General features: G+C 56.7%; 3 protein-coding genes across 4 annotated transcripts; all 3 read right to left on the reverse strand.

The window, feature by feature from the left end:
• Nucleotides 1-551: 551 nt before the first annotated feature.
• On the reverse strand, nucleotides 552-12,987 carry ABCG4 (ATP binding cassette subfamily G member 4). Of its 2 annotated transcripts, none has more exons than XM_065040288.1 (15): nucleotides 12,465-12,987; nucleotides 10,619-10,856; nucleotides 8,382-8,499; nucleotides 8,166-8,298; nucleotides 7,857-7,907; nucleotides 7,545-7,690; nucleotides 7,128-7,251; nucleotides 6,766-6,880; nucleotides 6,362-6,501; nucleotides 5,935-6,033; nucleotides 5,572-5,740; nucleotides 4,953-5,053; nucleotides 4,605-4,763; nucleotides 4,330-4,448; nucleotides 552-4,229 (listed from the first exon to the last, which is right to left on the reverse strand). In XM_065040288.1, the coding sequence occupies exons 2-15, from the start codon at nucleotides 10,845-10,847 to the stop codon at nucleotides 4,004-4,006; spliced, it is 1,929 nt and encodes a 642-aa protein (XP_064896360.1). In that variant the 5' UTR covers nucleotides 10,848-10,856; nucleotides 12,465-12,987; the 3' UTR covers nucleotides 552-4,003. The 2 variants fall into 2 exon arrangements, with proteins under 2 accessions (XP_064896360.1, XP_005500797.2); XM_005500740.3 differs by lacking the exon at nucleotides 12,465-12,987 and adding an exon at nucleotides 12,218-12,429.
• A 556-nt stretch (nucleotides 12,988-13,543) lies between these two features.
• Nucleotides 13,544-17,688, reverse strand: LOC135576286 (sushi, nidogen and EGF-like domain-containing protein 1). The gene is made up of 4 exons (XM_065040292.1): nucleotides 16,072-17,688; nucleotides 15,612-15,779; nucleotides 15,241-15,444; nucleotides 13,544-15,116 (listed from the first exon to the last, which is right to left on the reverse strand). Exons 1-4 carry the CDS (start codon nucleotides 16,559-16,561, stop codon nucleotides 15,103-15,105), a joined length of 876 nt encoding a protein of 291 aa, XP_064896364.1. The 5' UTR covers nucleotides 16,562-17,688; the 3' UTR covers nucleotides 13,544-15,102.
• A 129-nt stretch (nucleotides 17,689-17,817) lies between these two features.
• On the reverse strand, nucleotides 17,818-23,173 carry HINFP (histone H4 transcription factor). The gene is made up of 9 exons (XM_021285275.2): nucleotides 22,639-23,173; nucleotides 22,193-22,419; nucleotides 21,949-22,060; nucleotides 21,337-21,489; nucleotides 20,699-20,776; nucleotides 20,485-20,605; nucleotides 20,236-20,374; nucleotides 19,817-19,941; nucleotides 17,818-19,132 (listed from the first exon to the last, which is right to left on the reverse strand). Exons 1-9 carry the CDS (start codon nucleotides 23,156-23,158, stop codon nucleotides 18,610-18,612), a joined length of 1,998 nt encoding a protein of 665 aa, XP_021140950.2. The 5' UTR covers nucleotides 23,159-23,173; the 3' UTR covers nucleotides 17,818-18,609.
• Nucleotides 23,174-25,704: the final 2,531 nt, after the last annotated feature.

Genomic DNA, 25,704 nt, shown 5'->3' on the forward strand with positions numbered 1-25,704 from the left:
GATGCAGGGAGCAGGACAAGGGCAGACCCACCGGGAAAAGAGCCTGGAGGAAGCTGTGCTGGCAGGGCAGCCCAGCGCTGCCTGGCTGTGTAACACTCACATGGCCATGCACACACACACATATATATACCTACCCTCTCGTGGCTTGCAGATCTGCTCTGGCAATACAATTAGACGGTGCTGAAACCAGAGCCAGTGGTATCTGTGTGGCTGCATGGACTCTGCTCAGTCCCTGGGGGCTGTCCTGGAAAGTGCCAGCCCACCCCAGCCAGTGCTGAGCCAGGGCTGCTAGGGCACAGGGTAATCCCAGAGACCACACTTGCACCCCAGAGACCTGCACAGAACCCACAGGGGCATGCATGTCCCTGCACGCATTTCAACACACTCAACACCTGTCCCCTGTAATATGTGTAGCCACCTGCCCATGTGCTGCCCCCCAACACCCGCTTTCACACCCTGAGGCAGGGATGCCTGTCGGTGTACCCAGAAATGCACATGTCCTGTTGCATGTATGCTCTTTGGCTGCTCATGGAGGGGAGGCATCCAGGCAGTACACTATAAATATAAGTTTTATTGATGTGTGAAATCCAATGAGTACAGTTGGCATCTCAGAAAGACTGAAATAAGCTGCAACATTTCTGCCTGCTCAACAGCTTCTGGGGGTCTCCAGACACCGGCAAACACCAGCAGCAAGCTGGGACCTGGCACCCTGTCCCTGCAGGGCACTTACCTGCATGTGCAGCACAGCCCTGAGAGCCATCAGGACCCTGCCAGCAACGCTGTTCTCCTCCCAGAGCCCAGGGGCTTCACCTCCACTCTGCCTGGTTCGCACCAGGCTGCAGCTGTGGGCAGCAGTGCCCTGGTTCACCTTCGCAGCCTCTCCCCAGCAAGGCAGAAGGACCCAAGCACATGCTACCCATGCGTGGCTACCACGGCAGAGCTACAGCTGTGTGAGCAAACTCCCTCGGCCTTTGAGCTGCTATCCGCATCTTATTTTGCCAAATGTCCCAGGAAAAAGGCAGCTCACCTCCAGTCATGCGGGAGCACGGGTTTCAACAGCTGTGCCTCTCTACATGGTCCGCCCATGTCCCATGTCACACATGGAACCCGTTGTACAACCTCCTCTGAACATGTGGAGAAGGCAAAGGCTTGAAAACCATAGGGTCCAGCATGGCAGAGATGCATGAAGAGATCCCAGGCAGGTGCAGGCTGCCCGTGGTACAAGGAACTGCCATGGCAAAGGGACGGGACAAATGGTGTCCACACACAGTGAGAATGAAACACTGGTTTATTGCCTGATTTGAGAGAGGGGTGAAACCCTGGGAGAAGCCACATCCCCTGTTTGCACTAGCTCAGTCTCCCCTCCAAGCAAACCCTAGCACCAGCTGGGTAATGATATATTTGCGCTTCTCGTGTGTGTGACAAAGGTGGCCTGGACATGCGTGGAGGTGAGAGGCCATACCCCTGCTTGCCTACCTGCATTCACAGCACGCGTGGGGGAGAGGCAGTACCTGATACAACCATGCCTGTGGGCTGAAGGAGCCAGGCTAAGGGGCTGAAGAAGTTTCAAATGGGTTGAGGTTCAACCAGTGCTCCCAGGGAGCTGGAGCCACAGCCTCAACCACATCACCATCCATTCAAAGTGCATTGCAAAGGAAGGCAGGGGGCAGGAGGGGAGAGGAGGTGTGGGGGAAGAAGCCTGCTCTCCTCCATCACGTTCCTCACGATTATCCCGACGCGTTCCCTGGTGGGATTCCTGTAGCCAGAAGCACCCGCAGTCCTGCTCCCCTACTCTGATAAAGTGCATCCTCACTGCTGTGTGCCAGCACAGCACATGGGTGCTGCCCACCCATTCAGAACAAGCCAAGACCCAGCCTGAGCACCCCTGGCCCCACGCCACAATACAACCAGTGTTATTGCCAAGTGGTCCTGCCACAGCCCAGCTTGGTGCCCATCTTCCTCTGAGGGACACAGCCATCCTCCATCTCCAGAGCCTGTCCCGGTCCTCTGCCCCGCAGTGGCCACGTACCTGGTCAGCTGGGACACTGCAACCCATGCACTCACTGGCACAGGAGGCACAGGCTGTGCTGAACTGCCCTGGAGATCCCGGAGGTGCTGCCACCTGCCCTGTCCCAGACAGGCTGGTCTGAGCAGCCACCCGCAGAGCTACTTGCCCCAGCAGTCTCCCTCTGGCCACACCGAGCTCGGGCAGCCTGTCCCGTGGTATTTCTCTGTGCGCCTGCGGCTGCAAGTTGGCAGCGTCGTGCCCAGGAGACTGCAGCCCCCCAAGCTGGCCCAGCTCCATTGCGGACCATGGCGCAGATCTGTCAGTGAAGGAAGATCTGTGAGCAGAGGGGAATTTTGTGAGGGACAGCAGTAAGTCAGACAAGAGCCCCTGAGGAAAACCCCAGTGCTCCTGCACGGAAAGGGCATCAGGGCATGTCCTGCTCCCAGACCCTCTGTACAGGAGACCCCCATGGCTACGAGCTCCTCTCAGCAATGCTGCCCAGGCAGGTGAAAAAGCAACCTTGCTGAATGCCCAGCATCAGTGCTGCAGTACATTTGCCATCCATGTGCAGGCCAGCCAGACCCTGCTGTGTGGAACAGTCCTAACACAAGCCAGTAAAAGCAAAGAAGAGTCTCCCAAGGATTTTGCTGACATCTGGCATTTGCCCTGCAACCCCCTGTTGCTCAGAGCCTGCCAGCAGCAGCGTCTCACAGACTGCACTTGAACCAGGGTCACCCAATGCAAAATGCCGCTCCAAGATCTCAGCTGCTTTCCAGTTCTGGCGCTGCTGGGACCCTCTTGTGCACAGCGTTACCCTGGGAGGTTTGCGAGGCCAGGTGTCCCTGGGGCTGGAATCCCCTCCTTGCACCAACGGTGCTGAGCGAGGCTCATCCTCGCTGTTCTGCTGAGACAGCCACACAGTTGTGCCGGGGGAGAGGAGTGAGGCGGGAGATGGTGCAAGGGAAGGGCTCAGGGCCAGCTCTTCTCCTGCAGTAGAAGGTCCAGTGATGGTACAACTGAGCCCGGCCCTGCTTTTCAGCCACCTGGTACTGGCCTAAATCCTCCCCAGTCTGTGCAGCACTTAGAGAGACCAGTCACTTCTCTCCACATTTGTTGATTTTATCCTCTTGGTTCAGAACCCAAAGACAACAGGGACTGAATGTGAGACTTGCTAAGGTCTGAGAATACTGTCCCATTCCCACAGACCCTGACACATCCCCAGGTTTGAAGATCCCATCTCTGAGGACGGCATCTGAGCAGAAATCTGAGCCAAAGCCCCAAGTCCTTCTCTGCCTGCTGGCTCCATTTCCACTCCATGCAGAGTGGGAAGCACAGGGGATCATTAAAAAAAATAAAATAAATTAAAAAAAAAAATAATGGGGGACTTACACAGCAAGAAAAATGGGATGAAGCAATTTCTGTGGCTACAGAGACAGGAAACACTAAAGCCTTGTGCAACTTGACCTACTGCATCTTTGGGCTCTTCTTAGCTCTGACACACATGCTGCTGGCCAGGGCGAGCCACGGGGCTATGTGCTGTGCTGCTGATCCGAGCTATGCAGATGTCTCCTCCGGCTTCAGCCCCAGGCTCAGGCAGCCCCAGGGTGATGCTCAGAGCAGCTGGCTCCTCTCAGTCTTGCTCGGCAGACAGCCACCTCCACGGGACTGTCCCTGGTGTCCCAATCTGTTTGGTGGAGAAGGTCAGTGCCAGGCAGGGGTGACAAGAAGGGACCTGAGCTCCGTGGGGTTCAGCAGTCCTGGGGAGGGGATGGCACATGCCAGGGCTGTACAAAACTTTTGCAATGAAGAGTGTGTGGAAAGGTTAAAACAGTTCCGAGACGTCTCAAAACCTTTCTCGACTGAGCCAGACCTGACTGGCACCTACCGATGCCTCCACCATTGTCCGTGACCTGCTGGGAGCACTGTGTCCCTCTGCAGAATGTCTCTCACAACAGGCCAGGCCCGGGAACAGCACCGGGGGGTCCCATGGCTCCTTTATCTCTCTGACTTGACTTTGTACCTGAGGACCAGGTAAGCCAGGAGCCGCAGGATGATGAAGAAGATGCCCAGGATGAGGAAGTCCAGGTAGAGCTTAGCCTCTTCCACGTCCAGCTCCTGCAGGATCTTGATGGGTTTTTGGAAGGGGCAAAAGTCCTCGAGGCACTCCAGATCCTCGCGCTCCATAGCATAAATGGTAAGAATGACACCCTCAAAGCCGTACCTAGGGCAGAGCACACCATGAGAGTCACAGTGTGCCCCAGGTAGCCCCATCCTCTACCCAGCCCATGGGAGCCCAGGACAGAGAGCTTCTGGAGTCCCACCTGACATAGGAGACGTAGGAGCTCCACTGCAGGTAGGTGGGGATGGTCTTGAAGCTGACGAAGAAACCCGAGAAGAGCAGGACAGGGATGGCAGTGACGGGTCCCACAAAGGTGGCCACCTGGGGAGCACAGGCCATTAGGTGTCACATCACTGTCCCCAGGCACTCACACACCTGCCTATGGGCAACACTTCCCTCTACCCCTCTTTGTCATGGGATCCTCTGCAACTCTTCCCCCATCTCCACATAACGGGTAAAGTTGGGGGCCCGTCTGACCTGTGGGGAAGTGGAAGCAGCTCCAATGAGGAGGCCGAGGGACTGGGCCACCAGGGCCGTAGCAGTGGCCAGGGCAGAGAAGAGGAGGAATCGTGTAGCTTCAGGAGGCTGGCCTGTCATCCAGTACACGATGCTGCAGTATGCGATGGGGCAGATCACCTGGAGAGGAGCAAACAAAGTGACCGCTCTGCTGGACCCATGGCCATCCCTCACCCCACAGACCTTCCCTGGGAGGTGGAGGGTTGCAGGGACCCCTCAAAGGCCAGCCTGGGGTATTGGGGCAGCTGAGCTGTGCCAAGGAAGGCACATCAACATCGGGGCCACACTTTAGTCCGGCTGAAAGCTCACCTGGAAGGGCACATCTGCCATGGTCTTTGCCAGATAATAGGCTTTCAGGCTGTACCAGTAGTTCAAGTGCTCTCGCAGAAATACAGACATCTCCTGGGGGACTGCGTGGAGACAAGAAATTAGCAGCCAGCAGTGCCCTGGGCTGGGCTGCTCCAGCCCACACTCCCACTTGTCTCAGCATGGGCAGATGTGATGCTGCCCTAGCACGGAACACCAGCCTCCTGCCTGCACCATGAGCAGCTGCTCACATTGTCACCAAGGGGAAAACTCAGTGACCTATGTGGGAACTTCCTGCATGGAAAAGTCAGCTTGGCTGGGGGCTTTCAGGCAAACTTTTTGAGGAAGTGGAAGAGGGGTGAAGCAGCTGAAAATGCAGCTTTACAGACATTTCCTCAGCAGTACATTATAGCCAAACATTAAATAAAGGGTAGCACTGCAATACAGCCATAGAGAAGTTTCCCCCCTCTTCTTTGTTAGAAGTTTTTTCTCTCCTCTCTTATTTCCCTCTTTTTGTCCAATTCATCTGGCCCCAATCTACACCACCCCACACATCTGGAGCAACCCCGCTACCCCAAGGGTTGGGAGCAGCGAATGGGTGCTGGGGGAAGGAGCTCCTTACAGGTGAGGATGGTGGGCATCAGCGCAGCAAACATGAGGAAGAGCATGGAGAAGAAGAGAAAGCCCGTGTTGTTGAAGACTTTGCCAGCATCATTGCCAATGTGCAAGTAGAGCAGCCCAATCAGCACTCCGATGCAGATGTGGGACATGAACCGCAGGTGGGTCAGTACCTGCAGGCAGAGAGGGTACAGGGGCTCAGCGAGGCAGGGCTGCATCCCATGAGCATCCCAGGGGAGCAAAGGACAGCCTGCATGCCCCTCAAGGGTGAGCCCCACTCCAGCCTCAATTCAACTCCTGTCTCTGCCTGTTCCCAGTGACCAAGAGGCCCCACCCTCAGTGCTGGCCCAGCTACCCATATCCTCACCGTGTCCCTTAGGATGCAGATAAAGGTTCTCTTGAAGAGGATGCAGAACTGAGTTGAAGTGCTGGTGGCAAACGTGTGGCTCTCAATGTGGTCCACATCCTGCAAGACCATGGGCAAGTCATGGACATACATGGGTCAAGTTCACAACAGAGGCTCCCGACTAGGACGGCACCCAAACGCTCCCAGGGTGCCCCTTGTGAGCACCTCTGGTGAGAACTGGCACTGCCAGCCACAAGCACATAGCTGTCACTCAAGACAAGTGGAGGGCAGCTGAACACCTGCATACTCCTCACCGTGTCCAAGAGACTCTAGGCATTACAGGATATCTGTGCACTGCAAGACAGGGAGGACTGAGGTGTCCCTGGATGGACAGCCTATTATCTGCCACTCCCTGTCACCACCAAAGGCTCTTCTCATCCGCACTCACCGTCACACAGTGTGCCGGGCATGATGGATCTGCCTTGTCAGGGCTGCTCTTCTTCTCAGCCATGGTGCACATGCCATTCTGGACAGCGCGGAACAGGACAGGGTTGAGGTCTCCGTACTCTCCTGAAGCCACCTCGATAACTGTGGAGGAGGACAGGACCCCTGAGAGGCACTGAGCTAGCCATTGCCATCACTCTGCTTGGCCAAGACCATGACACTGTGGAGCAGAGGGGTGGGAGCCCAGCACAACCACCACCCCATGATACCCCACCTAACAGGAAGGGCAGCTCTGCTCCCTGGGAAGCCCACGGGAACATCATGCAGCCCCTATGGCTTGGGCACTGGGATTGGACCTTGCCACCCTCTGTTCCCCACCACGGCCCCAGCTGCGGCAGGGCCACTCACTGAAGTCGGCAGGGTTGTGGTATGTTGGGCAGTGGAGGCCAAGACCCTTCAGGTAGGGGATGAGGTTGGTCACGATGCCTTTGAAGATGCACTGGCCCTGGCTCAGGATGTACAGCTGCAAGGAAAAGCCAGAAGATGGCGGGTGCAGAGCAGCCAGGGATATTGTCACCTGCTCCTCCCCACCTCCCCATCCTAGGGTGACAAAAAGCAGCCTTGCCAGACGCCAGCCATAGGGGCTGTGTGCCACACTAGCCCCAGGTCAAATGCCTGCAGCCCATCCCTCCCGTGGCCTTTCTCCTGGATCTTGGGGCCAGAGGAAACCCACACCACTGAAAAATCCTGTGTCCTAGCTCAGGCCAAACCTTATCGAACATCTCAAAGAGCTTGGCGCTGGGCTGGTGGATGGTGCAGATGATGGTGCGCCCACCCTGAGCCAAGGACCGCATCAGGGAAACCACTTGGAAGCAGGAGGCACTGTCCAGACCGCTGTGATCATGCAGGATGGGGTGGAGGAGAAAGAGAAAGCAGAGAGAGAAGTGGAGACTTAGGAGGAGAAGAAGTGCATCTTAAAGGTGCCCCCACTTGCCTCCCCTTGTGGGCACCCTCCTCCTGGGTCAATGGAGAAGAGCATCCCTTTGCAGCCCCAGCTCTCTTGGAGCCCTGGTGGGCACAGTCACATTTCACCCTCAGGTCTCACAGCCCTCCAGAGGGTGCCAGAAACCCTGGTGCCCCCCAGCTGGGCAGGCAGTGCTGAGGAGCCCCAGCCCCTGCAGCCTCACCTTGTGGGCTCATCGAAGAACATGACCGGAGGGTTGTTCACCAGCTCCAGGGCGATCGCCAGGCGCTTGCGCTGGCCCCCCGACAGCGAGATAGTGCGGGTGTAGGAGCACTCCAGCAGCCCCAGGGCCGTCAGGATCTCGTTCACCTGTGAGACAGCTTCATTCACCATGGGCTCCCATGGACCCTCATCCCATCCCTGCCACCTCCCTTCAGACCTCCATCACTGGGAGCACCCTGGTCCCCTCAGGACCCTCCCTTCCCTATTATGGGAAGAGATTATGGGGCCTGGGCCCATTTTCCTCTGCACTTACCAGCTCTTTCTTCACCTCCTGCTTCTCACTCAGCTTCAGGTTAGCAGAGACCTGCAGGAAAAGGATGGGCAGGGAGACACAACTCTTTGGTGTAGGGAACAGAACTGCCTGCACCGTGGCTCCATCACTGACCAGCCAAGGGCTGGGCATGGTGGCTCAGGATGAAGGGAGCAAGAAGAGCAGGATTTTGTACCCATGTCCCAGAGCCCTTGGAAATAGCTGATGTCGGTGTGGGCTCAGTGCCTGAGGACACAGGCCACAGGATGCCCCAAAGAGCAGAGCCGGCTGCCTGACATCCTCATCACTCACCATCATAGCCTCCAGCACAGTGAGGTGTGGCAGGAGCATGTCGTCCTGCATGATGTAGCATGACATCTTGCGGAAGGTACGCAGGTCCCGTGGCCGGCCATTCACCAGGATCTGGCCCTTCATGCCAGTCTCCCTGCAGGAAAGAGGCGTGGGGGAATGCAGCACAGGGCACTGAGCCCTGCACCTCCAGACCCGCTGGCTTTCCTCCAGTCTCACCTGTAGCCAGCCAGGATGTTCATGAGCGTGGACTTCCCAGCACCTGAGGGCCCCATGATCCCAATGAGCTCCCGCTGGCAGAACTTCCCTGAGAGGCATTTAAGAAGAGTCTTGTAGCCTGGAGGGAGAGAGCAGCACAGGTTTGACTTTCCACAGTGCTACAGGGACTGTGACGCCATCCCAGCACCCAGGGGACCTCAGGACATCCATGCATCATGTCAAGGGCTGCATGTGCCTGCAAACAGTCTCCATCAGCAGCCCCTGGGCTATAGCCACAGCAGCTGTCATTTCCAGCATGATCCCTCACCCTGGTCCTTGGCTGGCCCCACCTATTTCCAGCGCCAGAGAGACACACGTCCCAGATCACAGCAAAGATGAAGGAAATCCCTGGGTCAGGGCACACAGCTGCTGAGGAAGATTACCGGGATGTGACATTGGTCCTGGGCATGTTGTCAGATCCCAGTCCCTAGGGCCAGTGGACAAGGGCAGCAAGAAGCAAGGCAGCATTGGGCAGGCAGAGTCCCCAAGCCCACCGGATGCTCAGCTGTTGCCTTCATTGGCATTCAGGCTGTGACACCCAGCAGCAGCCACTGCTAATCAGACCTAGAATTATCTCTGCTTTAGATGCAGCTGATTAGCATTTTATGGCAGAAGGAAAATTATGTGTTGGGAGTAGGGAACAGGTACAGCCTCAGGCTCTCAGAAGCTGCCCCCAAAACACAGACAGCAATGGCAAACAGGGTACTTGGACCATGCTGAACCACAGACCAAGTCTGAGCATCTGTCTGCTGGAAATATGTCCCACCTCGCCCCCCCGTGCCAGCAGCTGTTGCTGGGCGAGGGCAACACATCCATCCCTTGCCCACAGGCTGGGGCAAGCCTCCAGGCCAGGCCAGCTCACAGAACTCCCACCACACTAGGGGTGCAGCTCTTCTGACTTGCCCATCCCCAGAACAGGGGATCCAGCACTGCAAGCTCCCAGTTCCTCCTCTGCACCCCTCAGAGTCAGGCACCCTGCAGCCAGGCACGGGTCCCACTGCCAGAGGGGCAGCAAGGGCTGGAAGGGGAGGGCAGGGGGCTGTGCATGACGACAACAGAGCGAGCATGCCCGGCAGCGCCCCCCAGCACACGCCGGCACCAAGCACACGCACCCAGCACCGCGCATGCATCCAGCACCGCGCATGCTGCTCACGTCGGCGCCACTGCAGCTTGCGCAGCGGTTACTCGCGTTCATTGACTGCCAGTAACCTCCTGCTTCAGCAGAGCAGGGCAGCCTGGCCGGATCCTGGGGGCTGTAGCCAAAGGCACCAGGAGCTCCCTGCCAGCTCCTCCACCTGTGCCTGGCCTCGGGGAGAGAAGCCTCCCTCCCACTACCACCCCAGAACCCCAGCACCCCTCAGCATGCTCCTCTTGGGTCCAGCTACCCAAGCCTTTCCCCCTCCCTCCGTGCAGGGCACTGGCCCACCAGCAGGCAGCTGGTTCCCAGGACTACTGAGTGCTACAGTACTCTGTGCCCTGGGGAACCCATGGTTGTGCCATGGCTCCTCCTGGGATGCTTCCTCAGCATCCCATGCAAACAGGCAGACCTCATCTAGGGGGATGTCAAGGCTGGTCCCACTGTCTTTCAGTGCCTCAGTTTCCCTAGCTGCAGGGCCTGGTTGGGGCAGGGTCAGAGGCCTCATCCAGCACTCCTGACTGGCAGGGCATTCCACTGAGCAAGCCCTGTGCCCTTGTTGTGCTCACTCCAGGCCCCAGCTCATCCCTGCCTGCCTTCAGGTTCTGCAGATCAGCTCCCGCTCCATCTCATAGGGCTGCCTGATTGGCATCCCATTAACTGAGAGAGCTAATTAAAGCAGACTACCACCCACCAGCTGCCATCTTCCTCCCTTTTCCCCTCCCTGAGCTCTCGGCCAGAGTCACACACAGGAAAGGGGACCATGGCCTCAGCTGCACAGGGAGAGGTTAGAGAGGAAATCCCCTGCAAACCACACATATTCTCCTTGCCAAGCTCTGAGCTGGGGCACCCTTTGGAGTCTCCTGCTTTTGGCACGTCACACACAGCCATCATACCCCAAACAACAACACTGGGGAAACTCATCCATCCCAGCTGCCCCATCACCCCCATGCAGCTCTGGCCAGGTGGGGACCTGGCTGAGATCAAGGTATGCAGAACAGGAGAAGGGTGAGATAGCCCTGCAGGTCCCCTCCCCTTCCCTTCCCCAGCCAGCAGCTCCTACCTCTCTTCCTCCACCAGGAGCCTTCACGCACAGAGTAGGACAGGTCAATGAACTCAATATTGACAGCTGAGCGCTTCGGGAGGTGGGAAAACCTCTGAGCCTCTGTGATGTGGTTCTCCACCTTCTTCAAGTGGGTGGTGAGGAGCGGGGCATCTGGGGGGCTGGCATGGCACACCGTGTCCTCCAGGGCAATGGAGACACAAGCGGGATCCATACTCTTCTCTGCCATCCTGCTGATCTGTGGAAAACGCACGTGAATTGACTCCAGTGGGCCCCTCTCTCAGGGCCAGAGAGTGCAGGGACCAGGGTCCAGCCACAGCAAGTCCTCTTGCACCCTTTCCTTCTGGCTCCAGGCTTCACTGCCCTCCTCTGCCCTGTGATACGCTGCCCAGCTGTGGTCTGGCAGTCACATCTGGATGGACAGATGGACCCGGCCAGGGCAGCCAAGCCTGCACCAAGGGGCTCACAGCAAGGAGCAGCTGATCAGCTCCACAGTCAATAATTCAGGCACCTCCCCTGCTGGGTTCAGCTCTGGCTGCAGAGCCGGCAGGCTTTTCATCTCCCCTGGCCCTGCTGCTGCTGCTGGGCCCCCCGCCCTGCTCCTGTCTACTGTGGCGGGTGCAGGATGGGAGGTGGAATGCTTGGCCTAGCCAGGGTTCGCAGGACACAGGTATGGGGTCCCAAGCAAGCAGACGGTTCCAGCCAGTTTCTTGGACAAAGCATGCCGTGCGTCACCCAGGCTCCTGGGGCAGAGCAGCCCTGGCTAGCTTAGGCACTCACCTGGTCCCCAGGGTCTCCATGGGCTTGCTGGGACAGACTGAATAGAAAAGAGGGGGCACTGCTAGTGCTAATTGTTCTCTGCCTCATTTGGCTCTTTTCACCTTTCTGGCTCTTACCAGCACAGTCTCTGAGACCAGGCCAGTACTTAACTGGGGCCATTACATGATGCTAATACACACACCTTCCCAAATGCACTCCTGCTAGGCACTATGTTCTGCCTGCAGTCCTCCCCACAGCTGGCTGCAGCACAGTCAAGCTCCTTGCATCTCCACTTGGCTTGAGGACTCTCTGCAGTGCTAGGGGGGGATGCTAACCCCAGGTCCCACCACAGCACCAAAGACTGGGAGGGGGTTGGGGATCCCCACAGCACCAGCAAAAGGAACCTAAGCAGTGCCTGAGCAGGCTGGGCCCAGCACGCACCTCACCTCCGGGACTGGGGTCCTAATGCTTTGCTAACCTACATTTTGCTGAGGCACAGTCTGCAGGCAGCTCCTCGCTACAGCTGCAATGCACACACACCCAATTCCCCGAAAGGGGAAGCCGACCTCGCGAGGAGCTGCACCGAGATCTTCCCAGCCCTCTCCCCGTTGCAGACAGATCCCTTTCACGGCTGGAAGAAGGCCAGCCCCAGCCCTTGGGAAGAGGAGGTGGGAAGGAGGGCTGCGGGATCCCAGTGCTCAAATCCCCCATCTCCGCAGCTGCGAGGTGTGGGGCGCGCTCAGCACGGGCATTCCGCCGAGGCGCGCAGCCCCAGGGTGCGGGCCAGCGGGAACGGGGGTTCGGGGGGAGGCAGCAGGCACAAAGCGCCCTCGGGCTCACCTTGACTCCTTCGGCTGGGCGTTACAAGGAGCGCTAAATCCCGCAAGCCGCTCTCCCCGGCTTAGCCCGTCCCCGATGCGAAGGGTGGGGAAGGCAGCTTTGTCGAGGATGTTCTTCCTTCATCCTGGCTCCCCGCCGGCCCCCTCCCTCCCTGCCTTCATCCCCGGCCGCCGCGGACGCCCCCAGCCTCGCACCGCTCCTTCTTGGCAGGGGAAGGGGCGCCCGCAGGCTCACCCCGCCGGCTCACCTGGCAGGCTGCGGGCGCGGCGGCTCCTCTCCCCGCCGGCAGCGACTGTGCCCCGCAGCCACCCTGCGCCCAGCGCCCGGCCGTGCCTCCGCCGCAGCGCCCTCCGCCTCCCTCCTCCGCAGACAAAGGGGCGATGCCCACGGCGGGGGCTGGGGGACGGCTCCCGGAGCCTCGGCCGGGCAGGGAGTGGCTCGGTGGCGGCCGGTCGGTCCTCAGCGGCGGGAGCCAGGCTGGGCGATGCCCCCGAGGGTCCCCAGGCGGGGTCTACTCCCCATCTCTCCGCAGGGCTGGGCTGGGCAGCGGGCTGGGCTGGGCTGGGCAGGCAGCGCGGGAGCGGGGTTCTGTGCCCCCAGCCCAGCAGCGGCTAGCAGCCCCCCGAGCCCGGCTGCCCGGCCGTGGCCGTCTCCGCCAGCTTTGTCCCTGCTGCTGCTGCTGCTTATCAGGGCGGCAGGATGGGCTGCCCAGGCAGGCAGCACTGCCAAGCAGAGAAAAATCCTCTTAAAGGGACCGGCCCTATTTCCTCTCCCTGCAAACCAGAAGGCCCTGAGCATCCCCATCCTACAAACCTCGTGTTCACCAGCCCTGTGTCTGCAGCCCCCCAGAACCCCTTCCCAGTGCCTGCTCGTGTACAGATATGGGGTAGAGCCCACTGCAACTCCCTCCATTGCCACCTCCACTCAAAACCCCGTGGGCTTAACACCCCCTAAGTATACACCCGCCCAGGGTGGTCCTGCCCCTGCTCAGCCCTGCACTGACCTGGGACAGGGGCCGCACCACCACAGAGTCACCCCAATGGGTCACAAGCTATGTGAAGTCCGGGCTGCAATGCAGAGGACTTCCTGGGAAGCCCACACCAGGCTCCAAGAGCCAGGGCTGGTGGGGTTGCAGCTGGCGACAAAAGAGCATGCCCCCCCTACCAAGGCTTTGCCCCCAGTATACACTCCTTTCCACAGCTCTTCATGGGGGACCTGCCATCCCCCTGCACCCCCACCCTCTGCAGCACCATGCCTGGCTCCATCCTCGCTGTTACTCACACCTCTCCCCCACCACAGCTCTTAAACATGAAAGACATATGGAAATGGGTGGCACTAACAGGAGTATTAATTAAAAAACCATCTGTTGAGGCAAGGAAAGTTTTCCCCTCCCACAGCCAGCGTTGGGCCAGCACAGAGCTCAGGGCAGTGATTTTGCTCCCTTGGCGGAGCAGGATCCAGCCAGAGGAGACACTGTGGGGCAGGGCAGCTCGCAGGCTGAGCACGTGGAGGGCACAAGGAGGTATTGTGGAGCCAAGCTCCATAGTGACATCTTAAGTCATCGTGGAGAAAAAGGCACACCGGACCAATCCAGTTTGCTGACTCCCATCCCCATGAGCACAAACAGGGCTTGGGAGCAAACCCACCTGATGCTAAAGTCACTTCCTTCTCAGCTGCTCAAGACTGGGTCAGGACCAAGCTGGTGGCCTTGCAGCAACTAGCAGTTCCTGCTGTGGAGTTATTTTGAGGTGAACAGCTAGCAGGCATGGGACTCCAGTGCCCAGAAAGCAGTCCCGTGCCCATGGACACATTCAGCATTCATGTGGTCCCCAGCTAGGACCTTCCTACGGTGGCCTTGACTATACCTGTGCCCCCATGGTAGCTCACGTGTTCAGGAGAGCATCAGTGGCAGAGGGAGCCTGTCCTGGCTCTTTTATTTATGTCCAGGACTCTAGGGACAGAGCAGGCAACAGAATCTCTTCGCATGACTGGAAAACCTGTGTGATTTCCTGTAAGCATAGTTTAATTACCCATGGTGGTACTGTTGGTCCTCCAGCTCCACTGGAAATCCCATCATACATGCTCCAGACCACCTCCTTCTTCCCTGAGAGAATACAAAGTCTGGCTTTTCCATTGCTGCCTCAGAGGGAGCCAGGGCAGCCCAGGGAGCACCAGGTTGTTCCTGACTGGAGTCAGGTACTGGCATCAACATGAGTGCAACTCTCTGACCATTTCCCCAGTGAGAAGTGAAGGGCTAATGGGGAGAAAAAAGAGTTTAGGGAAGGGAGGCTGTAGGGTGGTTTGTCCCACTGTAACACTTGATTCCTCAGCAATAGGTGGTGCAGCCTTGGCCAGGCTGCTCTGCCCTGTGTGCCCTGCCCATGGCGTGGGGGTAGCAGGCGGATCCTGCATTCCAGCCCTGTCTGATAGCTGCAGCATGCACACAGGAAAGGTCTATCTCTCAGGCCAGGGACCTGGCCAGGGGGAAATCACAACCTGCAGCACAGACGGTACAGATATTTCTCCAACAGGCACAGGCACACATGCATATCCCCGCTAAAAGGGGATATAAGCCTCCTCTAGGAAGTATCTGGGCAAATGGAGGCTGAGACACCAAAGTCCTCAAGCCCAGCTGCAGGAAGCACATGCAGCGCCCCAGCGCCTGCTGCTCACAGAGCATCCCCTGCTGCTGGGGAGTCACAGGATGGGGCCAGGCAGGAAGGGAGAGAGTGAGTCCACATCTCCTCTCAGATGTCAGCCTTGGGATGAACAGGGCTTATGGAAGGAGTGCAGCACTGGAGACACGTGGCAAAGGGAAGCAGACATCCAGGGTGGAAGCCTCCCTTGACATGGGGCCAGTGGCCACAGCCCTGGACCGCCCAGCTCTACCTGGAGGACCCTGTAAGGAGAGCAAGAGCAGCAGATTTTGAGCTGTTTGGCAACCCCCAGCTCTTGGTCACCCCTTCCCACAAAAGAGTGAGCCAGGCCCTTACCAAAGGTGGGCAGCCACTACTGGTACTCACCGCATGGGACATGGCAGTCGCACTCACAGATGTCACAACGCAGGAACCAGCGAGCCCAGCCTGAGTGCTTGGTGACACAGGCTGAGATTTTGATGCAGCCGTGGTTGAGGAAGGCTCCCAGGTGGGCCTGGGTGCTGCACGATGAGGAGCACCTCCCAGTAATGTCCCGCTCGCTGATCTCGATCCGACCTCGCAGGCAGATCCCTGTAAGAGCAGTGGGCACAAATTGCAGAGTGCCCACCAGCTCTACAGCCCTCCCACAGTGGGCTGAGGGAAAAGAGACATCCAGGATACACCTGAAGCCCTCCTGCCTGCTCCCCACGCAAGCAGGGTGCCACCTCAGGCTCCGCATGACACCCAGCCATACTCACGGAGGCAGGTGGGCTTGGGAGTCCAGCGGCCGTCGGACTGGCAGGCACTGGCCGGGTCCCCCAGCAGCAGGAATCCAGGCCGGCAGCTGTACCGCACCACTGAGCCAACCCACCAGTCGTTGCCATACACCACTGAGTTGAAGTCCGCTTCGGGTCGCCCGCAGTTCACTGGGGACAGGGAGGTTCCCGTGGGCAGCATGGGGCTAGCACCCTGCACAGCCTGCTCAGCAGAATGGCAGCCCAAGGGGATGCACCCAGACAAGGTTGTGGGGCCTGGGTGAGGACCAGGGTACTGGGCAGAATCTGTGGGTGCTCCAGGGCTGCGTCCCCTTGTGACCTGAGGACCGGGCTGCTGGAGACACTCCATGCACGTGGCACAAAACCAGCCATCCCCAAGCTGGCTGTGCCAAGCCCTGCAGCCAACCCCAGGGCTGCCCCAGTCTCCCCCCTCTGGCTGTACCTCTGCAGAAGGACTTGTAGCCCAGCCAGCAGCAGCTGCCATTCCCACACTGGCTCCTCTTCAGCTCCTTGTGCTTCCCCTTGCAGCCCCCCAAGCAGATGGGTGCTGTGCCAGACCAGTAAGTATCCAGGTCTCCTGGTGCCGCAGGGAGCAAGGCAGAGCAGGGCTGGCCTGAGTCAGGGGGCCAAGGACCACCCTTCCCAGCAGCTCCCCAGCCCCGAAAGCCTCCTCCCTCACCCCTGCTGTGATAAGGACAGTGCCCATTAACGGCCCCCAGCTCTCCCGCAAGCCAGCCCCTCCCTGTCCCAAGCCTTGGTGCAGGGACGTGATAAAGGTCTTTCTCCCTGCTGGGGCAGACCCATCCAGCCAGATAGCAGCAGCTCTGGGGCACCCTGTAAGTCCCTCTTCCCCCAAACACGCCATTACCTTCTGGGTCCTCACAGGAGATCAGCGTGGCCAGCACAGCGAGGAAGAGGAGAGCCAGTCCCATAGCGCACACTTTGCCCTCCTCCCCTTAGCCCTCAAATCAAAGGCCCCACTCTCTGCTCGGTCAGGAGAAAGTGAACTTGGTTTCCATACACACAGGACAGGGGATGCTTTAGGACATGGGTGAAGGGAGGAGACATTGCCTTTAATCCAATCTTCTGCCCATCAGATAATCTCTGGCAGATTACCCTCCCCGGACCCCGTGTTTAAAGGGACAACTCCCAGCCACCACAGCCTCTCCTGCAGTCCCAACACCCAGCACTCATGTAGGGCAGGAGTGCGGCAGTCCAAGATAACACAAGCACAGCATGGCTTTGGCAGCAGAGGCCGGGGGCCTGTGAGTTGGAAAGAGGGCCAAGCTGGAGGTGCTGTGAAGGCAAACCTGGCAGGAGGCTGTTCTCTCGAAGATGTCCTTGGCCCAGCTCTGCCAAGTACCAGGGAGCAAGGAACAGGCAGGCACGGGGAAGGCTGGGCAAGGCTCGGCTACATCGCATGCTGACAGCCCAGGGATGTTCCCTGCAGAGCCAGCAGCATCCTCCTGCAGTGCCCACTGTCAGGGCTGCGGGGACAACCAGCTGCCTCCCACCCTGCCTCACCCCATCCCAAGGGCACAGCCACAAATCACACCCACAGTGTTTGTAATTAGAAAGTGAGCAGATGGCCAAGGGTTTAGCATAAAGTGATTTCCCCCATTAACCTGGAATTCCAACAGCTTTTGCTGAACTGCTTGAGAAAGGAAGTGGGTGGGAAAAGTCAGCGCCCAACCCAGGAGATCAGCAGGGTGCCACCCTGCCTCCATCTGGGCACATCACCTCCATGCACAAGGCAGCGAGCGCCTGAGTGTCACTCCAGGGACACCAGCTTCACACTGTTCTCATTCAAATCACCGGACAAAGGGCAAGCCGGCTCTGCTCGCAAGGCCAGGCTACTCTCTATATTAAAAAAAATGACATTGCAAGCAGCTGACATTCACATCCTGAAGGAAGCGGCAAAAATCAAACCCCCATCAGGGTAGCAGGGAACAGGAGTGCTAGAGCTAAACCTGGCCTTCCAGTGCCACCTCTGGGACGTGGAACACCATGCTCTCCAAAGCAGTAACCTGCTACACCAAGCAGCTGCCCCCAGGATATGTCAAGAGATCCTGGCAGCTCTTCAGTGCCCACTCCCCATGACGCAGGTCCCAGGCAACTTGGTATTATCCTCTCACCACAGCATGTTGCAGCTGGCGGGGATGGGGCTTAAACAGACACCAAACACTGGTTGACCTGGAAGTCTGACTTTTATTTGTCTTGCCAAAGTACACTTTGCCCAACTAGGAACCCAAGCCCCAATGTGGGGAAAAAACCCAGGGAAGGACAAAAGCAGTAAGATGCTCCCAGTCCCCCAGTGCTGCAGGGTAGCAGTGGCCTGTAAGGGACAGCACCTCCAGCCCTCTCCTCCCAGAGATCAGTGTCACAAATGCCAACAGCCACCAGCTGAACAACCCAGGAAAGACGATGTGCAGGGAGGTGCTGATGAAGGCAGAAGTAGAGTGTGTCAACCCTTGGAGAGCAAAGTTAAGGATGGGGTAAAGCAGGCCTGCTAAGGGCCACGCATCTCTCCAGGGAAAAGGCTTTAGCTGCTGGGTCTGCTCAGCACATCAGCCTGGGCAGATCCCAGCTGAGGACCTGGCTCAGCAGGGGTTGACAACTTCCCTGCAAGCAGCAGGGACCACATCACCAGTGAGTGACCAAAAGAGGAAGGCCTGTGCCAGGCCAAATCCAAACCTCCTGGAAGGGTGGGAGGCTTGCTAGTCCCTAATCCCCAAAAGGAGGAGACAGACAGCTCTTTCCACATCAGATCACTTGACCCACAACTGAGGGAGTCTTTCCCTTCTCGCCATGCTGACCAGAACCAGCAGCCACTGAGGCTAGGGCAGCAGAGGGGGAAGCTAGCCAGCTGCAGGCAGGTGAAGACAAGCCAGCCCTCTCCCCCAATCACTTCCCAACCTTCCCCACCGCTACATCCCATGGAGGCCCAAGTTTTCTACATGCAGAGAGTCAGGTGAGCAGCTCACACGATCTGGATGCCCAGCTCCTCAGCCGTCTTCTGCAGACGGTCCATGACATTCTCCTCCTGCTCTGTAGCCAGCCCACTGGGTGCTGCTACCTGCTCCTCTAAAGATGTGCTAGCCATGACATAATACACAGTCTCGCTCTCCCCGTGCTCATTAGTCCGGTTCACCACACGGATGATGGGGTTGGCTGGGGTGCTGGGTTCTTGCTCTGATGACAGTGGTGCTCCTGGGACGGCACTCGGCTGTGCTGGCTTGGGGTTGTCAGCAGAGCAAGCTGCTGGGCGCAGCAGGGCCCCTTGCAGCTCAGCAATACTGTTCTCCACCAGGGGAGCCTCTTCTGGCGCTTCCAGAATGATGCCCTGCAGGTTGCCCTCTCCCTCGGACAGCACCACGCACTCTGTTGAGCCACCCAGTGCCTCTCCCCGCTTCTCTCTGTCCTTCAGTAGCTGCTCTGTCAGCTCCACACTCTCATAACGCACCAGCTGCAGCCTCATGTAGCCATCCTCATGTTCCTTGTATCTGAGCAGAGAGAGGCAGAGTTGATGGAGCCAGTCACACTGCAGCCCCTTCCCAAGAGACAGGTAGCAGTCTGAAGCAGCAGCTAAGGAAGCAGTACTATATTCTGAATTCCAACGCCCAGACGATACCGGGCAAATAAGATAAAAATCCTTCAGCCCTACCCCTAAAAATACATACTGTGGCAGTTTCTGAGCTTTCTCCAAGGCCTCTATCACCTCCTATGACCATCTCCTTCCACCACTCTGTTTCACTGGGTGCATTTGATGTCTATGCTCTTCCTAACCCAGCTTTTAGGCCCTGGAAACACTTTGCAGTTTCCTAGGGAGCTTGCAGAGGTATCTGTAAAGAGACTGAACTGCAGCAGCTCTCTCTACAGTGAGACACCTGGACCTTGCCCCAGCCAAGCTCAGAAGCCTCCCACCACATGCAGATACGATGGTGCCACTGCTGCCCTGATCTCTGACACACTGTTGGAGCTGACACCCAGCACTGCACCGTCACTGTGCCAGACCCCACCAAACGCTTTCTGCGCAGTGCCCCCCAGCCACTGGGAAATGGGTCTTGAGTGCATTACAGGCAAAAGTCAGAGCCAAAGCACTGCCAGGTCTCTGCTCCAGCAAGATGCAGCTCCAGCTGTCTCTTGCACTAGAGAGGAGGTAGTAAAGAGATAAGGAGAAGCAGTACCTGAAGCGAGGATGCCCCGAGGGCCATTTGAACTGGTGTTTCTTCCTGAGGTGGACAGTGAGGTTGTTTCCACGTGTGAAGCACTTGTCACAGACATGGCACTTGTACCGGGGCTCTGAGTCACCCTGAAGGGCAGAGAGAGGGATGTGAATACTCCATGAGCCTGATCAGGGGGCCTGGCACCCACGCACACGCACGAAAGGAAGAATCAGGTGCTCTAAGACTGCCATGCTGTATCATCGCAGCAGTAAGACAGGAATGCAATCTGACCTCACATTCCTACAGCCCTCCTCAGTCTTGGGCACTTCACATTACTTTAGCTTTCTTCCTCGTGCTTCTGTACAGCACGTTGCACTTAATGGTTCTCAGCCTCATTGGGAGAGAGTAGAAAGCAGAATAGCCCTCTGCTCCCTTCCCACCTCATGGACTTTGCGGTAGTGCAGCTTGATGGAGCAGAGTGAACGTGCAGTGAATCTGCAAGCCTCAAACTCGCAGCGATAGGCTGGCTCTTTGCTGTGCGTGTCCAGATGTTTCCTCAAGTCAATGAGATTCTTGCAGCTAAAAGGAAAATATAACAAAAAATGCTGAATACTGTGCAGCACACGCACACATGCCTCTGTCTGCTCCTCCATCACCAGTCTGGGAAGACAGAAAGCCCTGGTCCTTACCTGTAATCACAGTAGTCACACTTGAATGGCCTCTCCTCGCTGTGCCGAAAACGAATGTGATTGCGCAGGGAGGAGGGCAGTGGGCAGGTCATGTCACACAGAGGGCACTTGTAATGGTTCACTGTGCAAAAGAACGGGTGGAAAACATTACCACAAAGCAGGAGACAGCACACGCTCTTCACAGCCTCACTTGGGAGAAAGGGCCTTTACTCACCATGGTTCCTCATATGGTCACGGAGCAGCCTCTCTGTAGCAAACCTCTTGGAGCAGTGAGAACACTGAAACCTCTGCTCTGCATCATCGGGGCCAGGGAGAAAGGGGAGATGGTGGTGAGAAAATAGATCAAAGCAGAGAGAGAACAGCACAAAGAGCAGCAAGTGAGAACAAATGGTAGTTACAGTGGAGCTAGGAACCCTTCTCTGCAGGCAGAGACAGCAGACACTGACTAGAAAGTCAAACAAAAATCACTTGCAAAGACCAATCTGCCTCCCCTTCGCACTGCCTCTCTGCGCTGCCAGTGCAGGAAGCGTGGAGCAACCATCACACACGCACAGTCCTTGCCAGCGCAGCACAAGGGAGCTCAACAAGCAAATCTGAGTGCTGCTGCAGCTGCCCAGCTGCTCTCTTTGACTTCAGCCCCGCGTCCCTACAGGAGGAACAGCTCTGGCTGCAGCACTATGAACCCTGTGCAGACTTGTCAGCCTCCAACCCTGCTGCCTCTGCAAGAGGACACTCCTCAGAGATTCATCAGCGCCTGAGTTCCCAGCCATCAGAGCAGCTAGGCCATTTCCAAGAACACCCAGGAGAGAGGACTGCTCACAACCCACTACTCCCCTGCCTGCAGGAGCTTACGGTCCAGAGCAGTCTGACGGCGGATATGGTCGAAGAACTTGGTGTTGTTGGCGAACATCCCCCCACAGGTTGGACAGGCCACCACCTTCTCCTGCGTGTGGCTGCGCAAGTGCTCCCGCAGTTTGCAGCGCCCCTTGAAGGTGCAATCGCAGTCTAAAGGGAAACAACAGAATGCCATTAAGAACCTTCACACATGGGCCACGATCCACAGCCTGACTGATTACAGGCTTCTTCTGTTTTGACCAACAAGGATCAACTCCCTGCTCCAGAAAGCCCACAGAGCAGGGTTACAGCAGGATGAGACCCCTAGTGTACAAGCGGCACGGGCTCCCCTCACTGCAAGCAGCTAAGGTAATTGCACAAATACAGAAGAGAGAAACTATTCAAAATATTAAACTGGAGCATTTTCTTCTAGGTACTAATTAAATATAAATGAAAAGTTCAATATTAAGCACTCAGCTGGATCCCCTGAAGGAAATTCTGCAGGAATATTTCACTGTTGGGATCATACAGACATATTTTTGAAGCTCAAGAAGCTCTCTGAAACCCTGCCAAGGACTGCAGAGTTCTACCATACAACTTTTGCAGGTGGCCTTGCATGCACCCACGAACCTTTCCAGCCACAGAGGACCACGTGGTTCTCCTTCCCTGCTGCCTTGTACTCTGAACAGAAGCTGTGATCCTCCACGTGTCGATAGAACCACTCAGGATTATCAAATGATCTCTGTTGGGGAGCAGAGACAGACAGAACAGGGTGAAAAGATCAGCACGAGCTGGCCTCAGCCAGAGCACATCAGGTGCCCTCACAATGGTACAAACACAGCACCAGGCAGGCACGCAGGCGAGCCGTTCTCACCTCGCAGTACTCCCACAGACACAGAAAGTTTTCCTGGATCTCAGGAATGATATTGCGGCTCTGGAAGTCCAGCTGGCAATGGCTCACATCTGACTGGCTCTGCAGGGCCCGCAGCCCCCACTGCTTCAGCTTGGTGTGGTAGCAGTGGAAATAGACGTGGCGAACGAGGTCAGCCGAGCTCTCCAGGGAACAGAAACCACATTCCTGCCACAAACACGTGTATTCCTCTGCAACACAAACAGGAGACACACAGGCTGTAATGGTCTGATAGGCACTCTCCAAAGCTCGGGTTCCTGCAGACAGAGAAGCATCATGGCTTTTTTCCAGCCCCAGGAGATTCCAGCCCTGCAGCAGGCAGCACCGCTCCGCTCAGCGAGAGGCGGGTTCTCTCACAATTAAATATCCCGGAGGGCTCATGAGCCGCAGCCGTCGAGGCTGCTCCTTACCGAGAGGGTCCATCTCGTCCTCCTGCTTCCCGGGAAGGTGCTGCTGCAGGTGCTGGGACACATGCTCGCAGAACTCCTCCATCTTCGAGGCCACGTAGGTGCACACATCCCACTCGCACTGCAGCACCAAGGCCTCCTTGCCGCCGGCCTTGGCGGGCGGCATGGCCGGGCTGCCGGCCCCGAAGGGCGGGTCGGAGGGGCCGCGGGCTCCCCGCACCGCCGCAGTCCCCCACTGCCCGGATCCGGCCCGGGCCCAGCGGCAGCGAACCGGCGTGCGGGGCAGCCGGAGCCGCGGGCAGAGCCCACGGGAGACCGCCCCACGCACCCGCCGCTGCCCCGCAGGGGGGCGCCGGAACCCAACGGACCGTGCCCGCTCGTCCAATAGCGGCCGCGGCCGCCGAACCGCCGACCAATCCCCGCACAGGAGCCGGCTGCGCGAGTGCAGCGGCCGAGCGGGACCGCGGGGAAGCGGCGCCGGCTCACGGAGGTTCCCACGCTGCTCGGGGCTGGCCAGCGGCATCGAGTCGCGCTTGGTTTGGGGACACTCGTATCCCAGCAGCCCAGACCGCTTTTGTTATTTATAGGAGTGGGCATGGGACCTGGCTTTGCGGTGCCGGAGCGCAAAGCCCAGCACAGGCTTTGCTACTGCCACGTATGTCACTTTCTGGTGCCTCCAGAACAGCTTCTCACTTAAACAAGAGTCCTTGCAGCCAAATCCACGCAACCGGGCATCCTGGACAAGCACAAAACAAAAAGTCCGTCAGTATTGTGGTTCCTTCTGTGAGATAACGCAACATGTTCTCTTTACTCAGCAATGAGAAGACAAATTGAAATGACAGCTTGGAATAAACAAATATATATTTACTATTATGGCTGCTGTTCCAGGCTTTTGTAACACAAAATGGAGAAACAATTCTCATAAAGTTTGCTTTGGCACAGATAAATGCCATTTTAAAACCAAATGGGACTGTATGAAATGTGCCACAAAGTGTGCCTTGCCAGTACACCATTATTACTGTAACTCCTGTCATACACACCGGCTCCCCCCTCTGATGTGAATGGAAAGCACACACCCAAATTCACTAAACTATATAGAAAATCTGGATCTGATGCTTTTTCAAACGAAAACGTAAGGTAAGAGATAGATCTTATCTAAAAGAAGACTGAGTTTTTATCTCATCTCTGTTTACTTGTTTTCTGCAAGATCCGTTGTTTTCAATGTGATTATTTTGTAGTCAGTACAGAAAACACCTGGACTGGATAGAGAGCACCAAGCTATTAGCTTGAATAAGGCTGGGATTTAACTGGTATATTCTAACAAAAGTATTGTACATAAATATCCAGCACAGGAGACAAAACCATCCGGGAAGCCTGCCAGGAGACAGGTGGCAAACTAAGCCTATTGCTGACAAAGCACAGACTGCCCTCTTCTGTTGTGACTTTACACTTGCCCACGCTTCACCCACCCGCCCGGTGCTTCCTGCCCATTCTATTACCTGTTAGCCAAATCCGAGACACCTGTGGGTACCAGGAGGGGGTGGCCAGGAATGGACAAGCCAAAATAGGACTTGTCTTACATAAGAGGGCACATATACACAGTGAAAGACTGTATATAAGAGCTCAAGTCATCCATGAGTTTGATCGTGCAGTGTCCTCTTGGTCTGGAGCTCTGTGTCTGAGCAGGCGGAATACCGGAGTCGTTCTGCAAGTTAAGAATATTGGGAATTATTCAGGATGTGATTTCAGCTCTGCCTTCCCCACTTGCCTCAATGGCCTGAGCAGATGCAGCTTTTGCCAGCTGCTGCTCTTTGTATTTTATTTTTCTTCTGAAGGAAAAGAGTATTTACACTTTAAAAACCCCAATAGCCTTCCCCAGAAAGGCAGTTCACATGGCAGGCCAAATTAATCTCTGGGCTGATGCTGGGGAAAGCAAACAGAATTACAAAGAGAGATGGATCTCACCTAATAAACCCGCAAGCTGGCAGCAGACTCCACAAGAGGAGAAATATTTAATTATGAGAAACGTATTGGCGCCAGTCTTGTCCTGCTCACATAAGATGAGCACAGCAATGCTCCACGCCAGCCTGCTCTGCTTGTACACAGAACACTGCAGAGATCAGCTGCCTCACCATAGCCTGTCCTTACCATATTGATAGGTTGTGCAAATGTGCATATGATTCACAAGCAGAGTATAAGCTACAGTGCTTAAAGATTAATTTAAAGACTTAACTCTGCTTCTTGGTTCAGATATTGCAGGAACAGACTTGCTACCATTTGGAGGCTGGTAACAGAGGAATGGCTATAGCAAACCTGGCCAAAGGTCCCTTTAATCTGGGTCCAGCAGGAGCGTAAGAACGGGTCCTCTCCTGGCACCTCACTGGAGACTAACCCCGGACCTTCAGAAAGGGGACATGTCACCTGATAGCAGAGACCCAAACCCTGGATTTCTGCGCCACCAGGAGCACGTGGGTTTGCTAAAGGATGCTCCTGCCAGTCCCATGAGCATGCTGTCCCTTGCTAAGCGTTACTCCCCTCCCCACAGGTGCCTCCTGGTTTCACAGTGTCCAAAGATCCAGTTTTAACTGTGTAATGCACAAGCTAGCCTGTGGGGTCCCAGAGAGATGGTGCTACCCTCCAGGTAACATCTGCTGTGTGCACCTTCAACAGCACATGGGTATCATCTCACACCTACACAAGAGGATACTCTTGTCTCAAACCTTGTTTTTCCAACTAGGTTCCTCACCTGTAAGGAGGTGGCTTGTCACTGCAACACTTACCAGCCTTTCACATTAACCAAAGATTTTTCTGTTGGTAAACCTCAACCTCAGCTCAGTTTTCATCCATGAAATGTCAGCACAGACAGGAAAGAGACTCTTGGGAATGGTCCGTACTGACCATGCAAATTGGAGTGGAACACACATCAAAAGATTTGCATTTAATCAAATTCCAAACAGGTATCATGGAGACATCACTAAATTCATAGAAAACACATTTCCATCAGGCTCAGCTGGAATTTCCAGTGCAGTATGAGCACCGACTTCACTCCGCTCGGGGAACTCATGACGG

The sequence above is a fragment of the Columba livia genome, chromosome 24 (assembly GCF_036013475.1).
Source record: "Columba livia isolate bColLiv1 breed racing homer chromosome 24, bColLiv1.pat.W.v2, whole genome shotgun sequence".
Taxonomy (NCBI): Eukaryota; Metazoa; Chordata; class Aves; order Columbiformes; family Columbidae; genus Columba; species Columba livia.

What these genes read in the sequence shown, in the direction of transcription:
- ABCG4 (XM_065040288.1), bottom strand. Translation starts at nt 10,847, where the DNA reads ATGGCAGAGAAGAGTATGGATCCCGCTTGTGTCTCCATTGCCCTGGAG. An exon ending in TCTTTGAGATGTTCGATAAG is followed by an intron (nt 6,881 to 7,127) that starts GTTTGGCCTGAG and finishes TTTTCCTTGCAG; the next exon opens with CTGTACATCCTGAGCCAGGG. An exon ending in CCACAACCCTGCCGACTTCA is followed by an intron (nt 6,502 to 6,765) that starts GTGAGTGGCCCT and finishes CCTCCTCCACAG; the next exon opens with TTATCGAGGTGGCTTCAGGA.
- LOC135576286 (XM_065040292.1), bottom strand. Translation starts at nt 16,561, where the DNA reads ATGGGACTGGCTCTCCTCTTCCTCGCTGTGCTGGCCACGCTGATCTCC. An exon ending in CTACAAGTCCTTCTGCAGAG is followed by an intron (nt 15,780 to 16,071) that starts GTACAGCCAGAG and finishes CCCTGTCCCCAG; the next exon opens with TGAACTGCGGGCGACCCGAA. An exon ending in TCCCAAGCCCACCTGCCTCC is followed by an intron (nt 15,445 to 15,611) that starts GTGAGTATGGCT and finishes CTGCTCTTACAG; the next exon opens with GGATCTGCCTGCGAGGTCGG.
- HINFP (XM_021285275.2), bottom strand. Translation starts at nt 23,158, where the DNA reads ATGCCGCTGGCCAGCCCCGAGCAGCGTGGGAACCTCCGTGAGCCGGCG. An exon ending in GGACGAGATGGACCCTCTCG is followed by an intron (nt 22,420 to 22,638) that starts GTAAGGAGCAGC and finishes TTTGTGTTGCAG; the next exon opens with AGGAATACACGTGTTTGTGG. An exon ending in GGTCCTCTGTGGCTGGAAAG is followed by an intron (nt 21,490 to 21,948) that starts GTTCGTGGGTGC and finishes GTTTCCCTTTAG; the next exon opens with ACTGCGATTGCACCTTCAAG.